Source organism: Microtus pennsylvanicus, chromosome 7, assembly GCF_037038515.1.
Source record: "Microtus pennsylvanicus isolate mMicPen1 chromosome 7, mMicPen1.hap1, whole genome shotgun sequence".
NCBI classification, from domain to species: Eukaryota; Metazoa; Chordata; class Mammalia; order Rodentia; family Cricetidae; genus Microtus; species Microtus pennsylvanicus.
In genome coordinates, this window is record NC_134585.1 from 95,864,575 (window position 1) to 95,877,605 (window position 13,031).

The window sequence follows — 13,031 nt, forward strand, 5'->3', positions numbered from 1 at the left end:
AACTTCACCCTCATCCTGTCCGCCTCCTCTGAAGGACTCCACTTCAGAAGTCACTAAGTCACTAAGTCAGTTCAGCATAACCAAACACGTGTGCTCAGTTTCCTCAAATGAGGTCTAAACCGAGAACTAAACTTAGTGGTCACCCTCAAAGAGCTCTCAATCTAGAGACTTCGTTCCATCCAGCTCGCTCCCTTTTTGATCCTTCTAATTCTTGCCAACGTAATATTCCAAAACCTATTTCTTTCTCTTTTAGCCTCATCCACAACGCAAGTAACTGTGGGAAGAAATCTAAGCCTGTACTAGATTACAGCATTTTTCTTCTTTCTGTAAGACTATCCCTGCCCATCGATATGGAAATTACGGTCCCTCTCAGAAGGTCAAGTCTTGTCAGGCATGGTCACATGACTTGTTTGGGCATGTGAACCAAAGTACGGACCAGAAGTTTTAAGATCATGAGTTTGAATGAGACCAAGGGTCAAGGGGCAGGAGGGTCTGGAGGGAGGAAAGGAAGCGGGGACACGATGTAATTATATGTTGAAAGGAGCGGCGGGGCTGCGTCCCACCACCCAGCTAGCTTTACCCGAAATAATTACACGGAAACTGTATTCTTTTAAATACTGCTTGGCCCATTAGTTTTAACCTCTTATTGGCTAGCTCTTACATATTGATCTAACCCATTTCTAGTATTCTGTGTAGCACCAAGAGCCTGCTTACCAGGAAAGATCTTAACCTGCGTCTGTCTGGAGTGGGAGAATCATGGCGACTGCCTGACTCAGCTTCTTTCTCCCAGCATTCTGTTCTGTTTACTCAGCCTACCTAATTTAATGTCCTATCAGGCCAAGCAGTTTTCTTTATTAGTGAACCAATGAAAGCAACAAATAAGATACAAGACCCACCTCCATCAATTATAACCTAAAAAATTATTTTTAAGAAGTGGCTTAAATATTGAAGGTGCAGCAATCTGGGTTATTTTGTTTGTTAGGTTGGTTGGTTTTTGGTTTCGTGTGTGTGTGTGTGTGTGTGTGTATGTGTGTTTGCCTTTGCTCTGATCCAGATAGAGACTTCTGCTTGCTTTGGGGTCTTGCAAAGGGAAGACACTATAAGGAGCTACCATCTACCAAGACTTAACAATTATAGTATAAGTGAAAACTCTACATTGTTGTAAGCCACTAAGATTTTTGGGATCACTGCAGTGAAGTCACCTAATGCAAATACCAAGTCGTAAATAATAAATGGAAGAAATAAATGTGATAGTCTCAATTCCCAATCACCTTTATTTATATAAAAGTATATTAAATAAATTATCTCAATATATACAAATAGAAACTATACACATAGAAAATCCCATATATAACACCTTTAAAATTAATATAAATATATGCAGTGTTAACCATAGACACTTTTAGGTACCTTAAATCATAAAAAACTCAATGTAGTTTCTTTGTGTAGTAGTCCTATAAAAATAGAGTTGGCTATCAAATCTTTAATCCCCACCATTGTCAGTTAAAGTGCTAAATTGTAATACATAGCAGAAAGATGCCCCAAGCAGAAATATTCTGCACTTAACACATTAATATGAAAGTTTGCCAATTGCTTTGAACTTTCAAAAGTACCTAGAAGGGGGGGAAAAAGAAACCAACTACTACTTTACAGAAAGACAGCTTTAGAAAAGTCCATCCAATTTCCTTTTACTGTCCTGTAGCCTATGAAATCAGCTTCTCAAAGGTTCTCCCAAAAGTCCACCCGGGTTATATGAAAGGCGTCTGTCCCCGTTGACCTAGTGTCTTCCTGAGTGTAGTATATAATACACAGTCTAAGCATTTGTGCAAAAGACGCCGTAGTGTTAACCAGTCCGTACCGTTCAGTACATTCGAAAGTGGCAAATGCTAGTGTCGGAGTCAGTGGTGGCTGGAATAGCAGGTCACAAAGGGAGCCTTTCTGAACCAGGGTTTCCAAGCTCCGCGTCCTCTGCTCCCATCAGAGGTCTTGGTAACAGTGCCGGTCAAGGAGTGCGGTAGTTAGCAGCCTCAGCCTCCTGCCTCTATACCGAGCGCAGCGGGGAGTTCTCCTTCCTCTTCTGCCCGGCTCTGCCATTTCTGTGCTTGCACAGATATATGGACAGGAGGATGATAAAGATGGTGACCACGAACACCACTGATCCCACAATGATGAGTGTTTCTGGAAAAAAAAATCAAATCAAAGTCAACTTGGAGGCTCAAATCCTACTCGCACCCTCCTGCTTTTTTGAAGTCTATTTCTTCCAGTTTTCCTACCATGCTTAGATTAAGAAAGAGTTTACCTGACCTCATATGCTTGAGAGAAACCGACAGTGAATGCTGGAGCATTAAATGAGTCACCCAGTGCTCCTCGGCTAGAGAAGAGCTGCCAGAGCCAGGTGGAAGAGCAGGCATTGGAAAGGTAGACAAAAGGGACCCGAGTTTGGTGGCAGAGGTTATAATAGAAGATGAATGGGAAGAGCAAAAAGACAAGCCTACTCCTGCAGGAGATGAAGAGACATTAGCTGGCTGGTGGAGGAAGGAGGTTTCCTGGAAGAAGCCTTGGAAATACCTCAGAAGATAGAGATGAGGCAGGGAAACCAGAAGAGGCCGAGGCAGCAGAATTAGAGTAAGGCTTAGGAAGGGGAACCTGGGGGCCCGTGGGTCAGGAGCTGGCCCAGGGGTGGGGCCCAGTGGAGGGGGAGCTTCCTGCCAATAGTAGTAAGAGGGCAGAATGCTTATATGTGTCCTTGCATTTAAAAAAATTGTGTTTTTTAGGTTAGCATTTAAGGTAATGAGTTTAATTATGGCATTTTCATAACTACATGCAATTAGACTTTGCTGTCATTCATTCCTTGCCCCCATGCCCCTTTGTCTCTCTCCAGTCCTCCCCCTAGACAGGTCACCCCTCTTCTTTCTTATCACATCTATCCCATTATCCCCCCTTATAACTCTCCCTTCTCTCTCATAGCCCCCTTTCTAGTTTCATGACCTACACACACACACACACACACACACACATACACACACACACACACAAATGCACACATGTATATAATTTTAAATCTAGGTTTCCACATAGAAGGAAAAATGTGGTTTTTGTCTTTCTGAGTCTGGCTTACTTGGTTCAACATAATGACTTGAAACTTCAACAGGGGCCAGGCCACTACTACTGCTCCTTGCTTCTTTTTCCCTGATAGCATGCCGAAGCCTAGAGGGATACCTTCAGACTTCCAGGCATGACACTGAGCACCCAGAGTGTGTGTTCATGTGCACGCATGCGCACACGTGTATACACACACACACACACACACACACACACACACACACACACATCCCCTGTAGTAACAGCTCTTCATAGGTGCCCTGAAAAGATCCATGTCCAGAGACCACTGCCCCCCAGATCATGCTGCCAGGAGAAAGCGCTGTGACTGAAGACTTAAGCCCTAGCTGTGCTCTGCATACCCAGTGGTCCATAGAATTTGGTCCATTGCAAGTGCCCAGGCAAGTGCTTGATAACCAAGGGGGCCACTTGGAATCACTTCTAAATGCCTCAAAGAGAACCCAAAAAGAAACCCTAAAGTCGTTTCTCCCCGAACGTTTGCACCACAGAGGAACATGTTGGGGTAGCCAAGCCTCCCAGGCTACTGACAGCCACGGCACTGACAGCCACGGCCACTGACAGCCACGGCCACTGACAGCCACGGCCACTGACAGCCAAGGCCACTGACAGCCACGGCCACTCACCTCCCATTATACTTTCCCACTGGTCCGTGCACTTGGTGCTGCTTTCTGGGCTCTTTTGATTATCTTTCCTGGAGCGAATCAGAGCGTGGACAGTGAAGCAGTAGCTGCCATCGTGTTCCGTTTGAACGAAGAAGTCATTAGTGTCTGTATAGATTGGTTTCTGTGGAAAGATAAAGAGTTCTTGTTTCATCTAGGCTCAGAGTGACTTCTTTCCCCTTATTTAGTCACCAAGGAAGGCAAAAAAAAAATCCTGGGCTTTAAGCAAAGTCTATGACATCATCGACAGAGGAGGATTAGAAGTTACTTGGCTAATCAGTAACTCCTGATAACTGCTAAGGATGCCTTCACCGAGGCTGAAAAGATACAATTTAGGTAAATCCAACTTAGTTCAGCCCCTCTTTTTATCTGAAGGAAAAAGAGATAGAATTTACTACTGAACCAGTGGTAAAGAGATTGTTACAAGGCCCTGGGTAACAATCCCACCATCACAAGCAGCTTGCGCACACACACACATGCACGTGCATACACTAATTAATAAGTCATTTTCCCCTCTGGGATCCCCAGTATGAGTATGCGGGAGAGGACAGGACCCTTGGAGATTATCCAGCCCAGCTTGTTGGTTGAGAAACTGGAATCTCTGAAAGTGCCTGCCCAAGGGCACAGGGTGACTAACAAAAGTGGCAAGAGAATGAGGACCTGTCGTCCATACCACCACGTCAACCCCTATGCCTCTACATTTGAACTGGGAAAGAAGCGGACTGCAGAGAATGAAGGACCTATAAAAGAAGGCATCAAAATGAGTGAAAAACTTCTCACTATTCCTGTGCTTGTCTCTTTCCGATAAGAAAGACCGTAGCTCAAGTCCTTGCCAAAAACATCCCGCAGGGTGAGGAACGTGCCATTCGGCCTTCTGACTAGCGTAGGAGTGTCTTCTACCGTCACGCTCAGGTTTCGGCCAACTTGTTTAAAGTGCTGAATTGCTGGCTGTCCGAGCTTTGCTGAAATGGAAAGAGACAAATTACCTTGGTTGGAAATGAGAATCCATACAAAGAAAAGACCACTGAGTTATCATCATTGACAACTCCCCCATCACGCACATAGAACATCTGCACAGATGTTCTATGTGTACAGAATCAGCTCCAGTAGCTGGGGTCCTAGAGCTGAGTCCCAAGACAGCACACAGCAGCGCTGTCCTCTGGAAACACAAGGAGAGCTTTCCTCACAGGCATTAGGAAATGTGAGAAGGAGCTGGTGGAACTCAAGTTAATATTAAACTTTAATAGGGTTATTATTATTAACCCATTAATAGGTTAACATTTTAACATGCAATCAAATGTAAGCACTTTATGGATAGTTTACATTTTTCAAAAACCGACGTGTGTTTCATCTTGGCAGCATTAGCCATATTTCTAGAGTTTGGTGACCATGTGTGGATGGCTGCAAGCTTCCATAATTTATGTGCAATAAATTAAAGGTCTTAGAGTCCCTGTTTCACCAAGGAATTTCTTTTAAGTCATTGGTTCTTGGTTCAGTTACCTCTCCTGTGCTCTAGTTATGTGATGGCCAAGTAAGTCCTCACTCTATGCAAGTCACAGGACAGTGTGTGTGTGTGTGTGTGTGTGTGTGTGTGTGTGTGTGTGTGCACGTGTGTGTGTGTGTGTGTGTGTGTGTGTGTGAGCATGTGTGCTCTGTCATGTACCACAGAGGATTTGGTATGGAATACTGAACACTCAAGAACTATAAAGGATAATCATGGCTGGGGGAGAATGATCATCGGTGAGCCTGCGTGACATGAAGGTACCATGCAGAAACCCACGGGTAAAAATACAAAGGAGTCTGAAGAGAGAGGCTTGTTAACGAGGACTCTAGGGAGATGGTCACATTCATCTGGGTAATTAGACCATGAGCGCAAATCTCAGAAGTAAAATTCCGGCCAATTGTCCCTCTCCAGTCCCACCATCCATATCGCAGAGCCATCAGAGGAGTACAGATGGGAGCGCCAAAAAGGCAACGCTTTAGTTTGAACCATCAGGCCTTGCAGAGGAGCGGAGTTCAGTCCTCCTAATGTGCTTCCTGTGTTCATGAAATGTCTGCTTCTAAACCGCAGTCCTGACCCCCCACCCCACAAACACACAAAAATCTCGTATTTGGCAGGAATTCTCTGCATTTCCTTATTAGAGGGCAGGCTAACCTGCTGGGATAAAGGTGCAGAAGAAAGAATGCCACATGTTCAAACCCAACATGAGGGAGGCCAGCCCAGAGCTGGCAGGTACTGGCTCATCTCGAGACCAGATGGAGCTCAGCTGATTGGGGAACGAACGTGCCTGATTACAGACACAAGCGAGCTTCCCTGTGGATCTGTGCTCGTTTGGGGGGAAAAATCCTCAACTAGGACCTCTGAGATAAAGGGGTAGAAAATTCAGTGTGTGACGTGTATCCTGGCAGAGCGTCCCGAGGAAAAACCACAAGCCCAGCCTCGGTGCAACCTCCAGCCGGTTACTGGTAAGAACTAGGGGTAGACCGGAGGAGACAGTGGATGACTGATACAGTGATCAACACACACAGGTTCACATCCTGTGACCCACCCGCCACATCTGCAGAGAGTGGGAGACACACGTATTAGATGCCCCTCTCTGTGTGTATAGAGATATGTGTTTAATCTAATGGCCAGTAGGGACCACAAAGCACAAGAGTATACGGGAGACTAGACCAAGAATGAAGACATTGCCAACCAAGCTACTTACTGTCTCGGTAAGGTAAAAATTCTGGGGCATTTGCTAATGGCGGGTCCCCAAAGTAAGTGTTATTTGGTGGGACAGATAGGACCCTTGCGTGGTAGACCAGGTGCACATCTTGCATGATCTCGTCTGTGAGGTCACACTCGGTGTCTTGGATTAAGAAGCATTTGCTCTTCCAGTCTCTAGATCCAGAGCTAAAGGAAGCAAGGAGAGAAAGAGACGGGATATCAGGGTTTGTGTCCACCAGGATGGGTGGCCTTCTACCGCCAGTGCGCTCTGTGCTACCAACTGGCAGACACAGGGAAACGTGAAGAGGCATCTCCCACCCTTTGCGTTTGACGCATGAATGCATGCTCACCCAGAAGCCAGGCTGACTCTGCTGGATTCTTAAAAAATTTTAATTAATTAATTAATTTTAGTTTAGGTGCATTGGTGTTGGCCTGTATGCGTATCTGTGTGAGGGTGTCAGATACCCTGGGACTGGAGTTTACAGGCAGTTGTGAACTGCTGTGTGGGTGTTGGGAATTGAACCTGGATTCTCTGAAAGAGCATCGGTGCTCTTAACTGCTGAGCCATCTCCCCAGCCCCGCCCCCCCCTTTTTAAAAATGCATGAGCATATAAGTTCAGAGACACTAAACAACTTTCAAAGTCACACAGTAACCAGTGGTAGAGCTTGGTTTGTTTGCCTGATCACACCACATGCTAGCTGTGAGTCCAGAATGAGAACGTGCTTCCTCAAAGAGCAGAGAAAACCAATGCAGGTAACACCCTCTCAACCGAGTCGGAGCCTCCCAGGGCAGAGGACAGAACTTGCTTTTCCCCCCACCCTATTGCCACGGAAGCTCTGAACACGTGGGCACTCTTTGGACCAAGAGTTCTGGTTTGCATCTCTTTATCAAGCAGTGGGACTTGGGTGTGTGCTAAGTGTAAGGCTGCTACGCTTTCAGGGTGAAAAACACACTTCCCATGACCACACACAGGAAAATAAAGAGATTACAGCACATGAGGGAACCTGAGCAAAGGGACCAGCATAATATCGGGCATATAGAAATGTTGACTAACCACTTACGATGACCACGACAGGATGTAATTATGTGAGAATCTATTACAGATAGATTTGATTATTCAACATAGATATAGAATATGATACAACAGTGAGAGGGGGAGTCACATGTAGATTCAATGATCTAAATCCGCACAAAAGTGGGTTCTTCAAAAACATAACCAGACTGAAAGAACCTGGTTACAAATATCCTTTATCTTCAAACTAAGCCGGGCGGTGGTGGCGCACGCCTTTAATCCCAGCACTTGGGAGGCAGAGGCAGGGAGATCTCTGTGAGTTCGAGGCCAACCTGGTCTACAAAGGGAGTTCCAGGACAGGCTCCAAAGCTACAGAGAAACCCTGTCTCGAAAAACAAACAAACAAAAAAATTAGAATATTTTATCTTCTTGTATTTTTAAAATTTTCTTCTATGATAAGTATAGAGAGGCTGTTTGGGTCCAGAATGACCAAAATGCGCCTTGATTCCAAATCAACAGCCAATGGTGGCTTTAATGGTTTCTTTCCACCAATAAGACAAACATGTTGTTCAGGGGCCAGGCTCTGAGCGAGGACATACAGCTGAGAGATGTGCTGTTTTGTTCTGCCCAGCTCACAAGTAGGAACATGTGTGCTCTGAAAAAAAATTTAGGACAGGGGCCTACATCGTCCCGTGACAACAGGTCAAAGAGAGGACAATTCTCCAGTGAGGTCCTCTGAATATCGCCAAGAGCACAACCACTTTAAAAGTATTCAAGGTCCCTCTAGGTTAGTGAAAAACTCCCCAAATTTGGAAATAAAAGTCCCTCCTAGTTTGCTGAGGAGTTCCAACAGCAAACAGACACTCACTAATTGAGTTAGAGACTGTGTCTGGATACTTCTAAATTCAGTTTCCGAATTCAGCACACACTACGGACTGGATGGCACAGGGCACGTGGGGCTGAGGCTGGGCCTCGGAGGCTTCCCAGCTACCACTGAGCCTATTTTCAGAGAAGATGCTGTGGGCTCAGCCAAGGGGCTTTGGCACCACAGAGCTGTCCTGGGTCCAGCACCTCACAACCAAGCTTCAGCAGCATGGGTGAGGGTGGGGAACGGGGTCCCCTGTTAAGGTGCTGCCTCCTTCGTGGGGAGATCAGAAATAAAGGAAATCCAGGAGAAGCAGTGATGAGTGAGGTTTTCCTCCCAGCCTTGTTTCAGACTAACAGAGATGTGGCACACTTGGTTCCAGGCAGCCTGGGCAATCACCAGGAACGGTCAGCGTATGCCGCTGGCTTACCAGAGCTGTCTAGAAACATGGCTGCTATGGTTCCCTTAGCCTGGAATCCCCTTTCCCCTGAGAAAGGCGAAAGCTAGCTTAGGTCTCAGGCACTGACTGATGGAAATGCTTCCAGGAACAGCCAACTTAGAAACAAGGGCCTGCCTGAGGGGGGTGGCCTGGCTCGTAGGATACCCAAGTCTGCGGCATCCCGAAGTTGTGCCCTGAGCTCTCGTGTTTGTAGATCGTAAGCCCTGCTACTCTCAATAATGACCCCCTTAAAAATTACTGCTAATAAAGGCTAACATTTAAAAAACCTAGTCAATCCAAGATATATTCCCAATGTCGTTACAAATAAGATGATATATTTAGAAGATAATAGCTACTCCCAAAATCTAATCTTATTATCTAGAAGGAAAGCATTTCCTAAGGCAAATGTCAGGTCTGTATAAAGGAAATTGATAACTTTAATAACTCTCAACTATTAAAATATGAATTGGCAAGATTTGAATTTGTTTCGAGTCAGGGTCTCACTATGTAGCTCCAGTTGGCATTGAGCATATGTGTAGCCTTGAACTCCCAATCCTCTTGCTTCGTATGACCAAGATGTGCAGGGATTTTAGGTATGTTCCACTATTACCAGCTCAACTAAATTTGGGGGGGGGCATGGATTAAAGATGGGACCCAAAGTTTTGTACATAGTAGAAGAGGATTCTACCACTGAACCAAATCACCAGCCTTTAACTGATAAGTCTGACTACAATGGTAATAATAGATTATGAAATTTCTTTATCTCTATATATCTATGCATAGCTATACATGCATATATGCACGCGTGCTCATACTCAAATTCTCTTCCCTTTGGTTTGTCAATAGTCATGGGGATCATTTAGAAAAACAAGACAGACATTTAAAAGACCCACACTTGAGAGTTGTAACTATAAAATGTTTGGAACAAGCTGAAACAGCAAAACCAAGAAGCAAAAACGTGCTTGACTTTTGCCAATGATGCTCTTACATCTTTACGTCACCGCTATTGAAATGATGTCCACACCAGGCAGCCTCGGTTTCTCAAGTTCCTCGTACACTTAGATCCCATCAGAAGCCAAAGGCTTGCCAAGAATGTGTGAAAACCATCAAAGGAAAACGTGGCACACCCTGATACTTAGATTTAAAGTGTTGACTTATTTATTCCTGAGAGCTGTCAATCAGTGAACAGGCTTGAATGAGCCAAGCTATCCCCAAATGGCAGAAGATATAGACAGTCCTTCAGTGTTATCTAAGCAGCTCAGTGAGTCAGAAATTCGGCTTCCACCAAGATAATGAGTACAACCAAAATTTGGTTCCCAGAGTCCACAGATAAATGAATCAAATGCTGCTTCAGGGCAGTGTAGACACTGACATTCCTCTTACCTCTCCCTGACATGCCAGGAGCCCCAGTCTAGATAGCTAGCAACCGAGAAAAGTATATTGGTGCTTATCGGAGATTAGCTGCCATTTATCCCATTATAAATGCCTGTGTGACTAGGCTCACCTCTCTACAGCTTATACGCACTTACTACTTTTCCTATAATTTCCCCCCAAATAACTAGACATTACATCATTTTATTTATTTGCTTTTTTATTGTTTAGTTATTTATTCTGCTACAGGATCCCATATATTGCAGGATGGCCTGGAACTCCTATATATAGCTAAGACTGACCGTGAATTTTAAATCTTACTGCCTCCACCTCCTGGGTGAGACCACACCAATTCTGTGCAGTGCCAGGGACCTACCCCAGGGCTTTAAGTGTGCTAAGATGCACACTCAACAAACTGAGGTACATCCCTAGCTCCTGTCATACCCGTTGAAAGTATGGAAATATTTCTACCTTGATGGGACATGACAGTGCCTGGCAAAATACCATGAAATCTCTATCGTTTGCTGAACAGCCCGACCTAGCAACAGTTTTAAAGAGTTAGTAAGGACAAAAACATTATCTTTTCGTTTTGAACTTAGCTTACGTTATCTCAACAATGTAGACATAACCGATGGGTTTGGGTTCCCACTCCAAAATGGTCTTGAAATTAGTTGACTTCCAAGTTAAATTAAACGCCTTCTGTAGAGTACCTACAAAAAACACAAGAGAACTATAATTGCAGGCACTTCTTCGTTCATGAAACACCTACCCAGCGACCGCCAGCAGAAGGAGCACATTTTAAATGTCAATTACAAAACATGGCTAACTTAGGAAGAACAGAGACGGTGTGTGTGTGTCCATTTTTTTTTCTAGACCCATATCGTGCTCCTGGTAACATCCACACCACAGTCCGTGGAGGTAGCTGAAGACCCTGAAGTCCTTGTTTAAACTATTTAAGGGAAAGCCCACTTTATGGCGACGTGGAAAGAGGACCCAAGGTCTACATATGTGCCAGAGACCCTTCTGACGCAGGATCAAAGCAGACGCAAAGATGGGTTTGAATAAGTTCCAAAGAGGGCACGTTCCACACAGGTAAGACGATTCAGGAGTGTATATAAACGAAAAAGTCAAACTTGACAATGTAATCTAAAATATCTCTACACTGAAACTCCCACGGAGAGCAAAGTAGATGCGCGACCCACGCGGCACCTGTCACGTGGTGGGATGCCATTTCATTAAAAATACTCTGTTATTAACGTCTCTTTTTGCAAGTCCTCGGGATTCATTCAGTCTCTGCCTCGCCACAAACATTGGGTAGATGTGGGGTATGAACTCTGTCTGCCTGAGTTTATAACAGGATTGCTTCTGCCAGATCTAAACTAAAGGCCGCAAGAATAGCTGTTTGCTACGGGAAGGCGCACACCTTGTCAAAGATAAAATGCAAGCCACGGGAAGCACGCAGACTTGGACAGAGACGGATCCACGCACCCGCTACCTTCAAGGGTTCAACTTCCTAGGCAGCTCTTTCCTCAAAGTCAAAGCAGGAACCGATCATTGTGCAACCGTGGTAAACGCACAGAGCAGGCATCTCCAGTGGCGGCAAAAGCCGGCTCGGGCATCAACTACCTCTCCGTCCTGTTTTCATTCAAACCCTCAGGACAAGCGCAGCCGAGTCCACATCCACAGGTGCGGCGGAACACGTTAGGGTCCCCAAGGAACCACAGCAACCCCCACTTAGCCAGGTACACCCCCTGTCTCCCGTGTGCTCTGGGCTCTTCATGATCGGTGCCACTCACCTGCAGCCGGGGCCACCTGGACGAGGAGGCAGCCGAGAAAGGTGGGCGCAAGCGCCGCTAGGAGGCGCGGGAGCACGGAGATCGCCATGTCCTAGGGCTGATGGCGGGAGGTCGCAAGGCTTCGGTGGCGACGCGGAGGTTGCGCAGCGGAGGCGATCGGGGGGAGTGGGTGATGGGTACCGGCTCTACCCAGGCTGCCGGGGTCCGCGCGGGGCGCGTTATAAAGGGCAGCGCGGCCACGGGCGCCTCTCCACCCCGCGCCGCCTCCGCCGAGGCCGGCGACTCCCCGCCCCCCAGCCCCGGTCACTCATCTTGGCGGTGGGCGGCTCCCGGTCAATCCACACCCCTGCCCCGCCTCCTCCCATAGGAAACTCCGAGACCCCGAAAGGGGTGACTCACCCGTGATTCAACTGCGCCGTCGAGCACCCAGCTGCCCCTTCGGCGCAGGCGGATCCAGGTGCTGCGGATCCAGGCTGCCGGGCCGATCCCTGGATGAACAGCCTTGGTGGTCTGCGAGGGAGAAAGGAGTCGTGTTGGAGGGACCTCAGTTGAAAGTTAAGGGAGCCTTACTTTCCCTTTGCTTTCCTTGAAGGCTGCGCCCTTAGCACAAGATATATCAGGCTCACCGGATCATTCCCAGTAGACAAATGCAGTTCCAAGACTCTGCCCGAGCACCCCGTGGTTAGCAGAACATTCAGTCAGTCCCTGGGTACGTTATGCAGGGCGATGCAGTAAATGCACGTGTCTGCCATGGACAAATGCCCTGGATTAGGTCTAAAGGCCACTTGGCATCTCCCCCACCCTCACCCCGTCCGGGTTACGGTTCCCAGCTTCAGAGAGGGACCGAGGAGCTTGAAGTCTGGGAGAATTTGAGCTTGATGTCTGTAGTTAGGGGATTCCAGGAAGGATGGTTCTCACTCACGTTGAGGAAGACAGCTATGGGTTTAGAGCGAATTCCTCCAAAATGCAGAGAAACAAAAAATGAAACTGAGAAATAAATGACATTGGGGCTTCCAGTTGTCTGTTTTCCTCTCTAGATGCTGGGAATGGACCCAGGA

General features: G+C 46.5%; 1 protein-coding gene across 1 annotated transcript; it reads right to left on the reverse strand.

Annotated features, from left to right (window-relative positions):
- Positions 1-1,256: 1,256 nt before the first annotated feature.
- F3 (coagulation factor III, tissue factor) lies at positions 1,257-12,250 on the reverse strand. The gene is made up of 6 exons (XM_075981485.1): positions 11,974-12,250; positions 10,782-10,887; positions 6,488-6,675; positions 4,560-4,741; positions 3,744-3,903; positions 1,257-2,178 (listed from the first exon to the last, which is right to left on the reverse strand). The coding sequence occupies exons 1-6, from the start codon at positions 12,059-12,061 to the stop codon at positions 2,042-2,044; spliced, it is 861 nt and encodes a 286-aa protein (XP_075837600.1). The 5' UTR covers positions 12,062-12,250; the 3' UTR covers positions 1,257-2,041.
- Between the last annotated feature and the right edge of the window lie 781 nt (positions 12,251-13,031).

Coding starts and splice junctions, on each gene's coding strand:
- F3 (XM_075981485.1), bottom strand. CDS start 12,061: ATGGCGATCTCCGTGCTCCCGCGCCTCCTAGCGGCGCTTGCGCCCACC. Junction 4,742..6,487: donor ATTTTTACCTTACCGAGACA/GTAAGTAGCTTG, acceptor TTTCCATTTCAG/CAAAGCTCGGACAGCCAGCA. Junction 3,904..4,559: donor AAGAGACAAGCACAGGAATA/GTGAGAAGTTTT, acceptor ATCTTTCCACAG/AAACCAATCTATACAGACAC.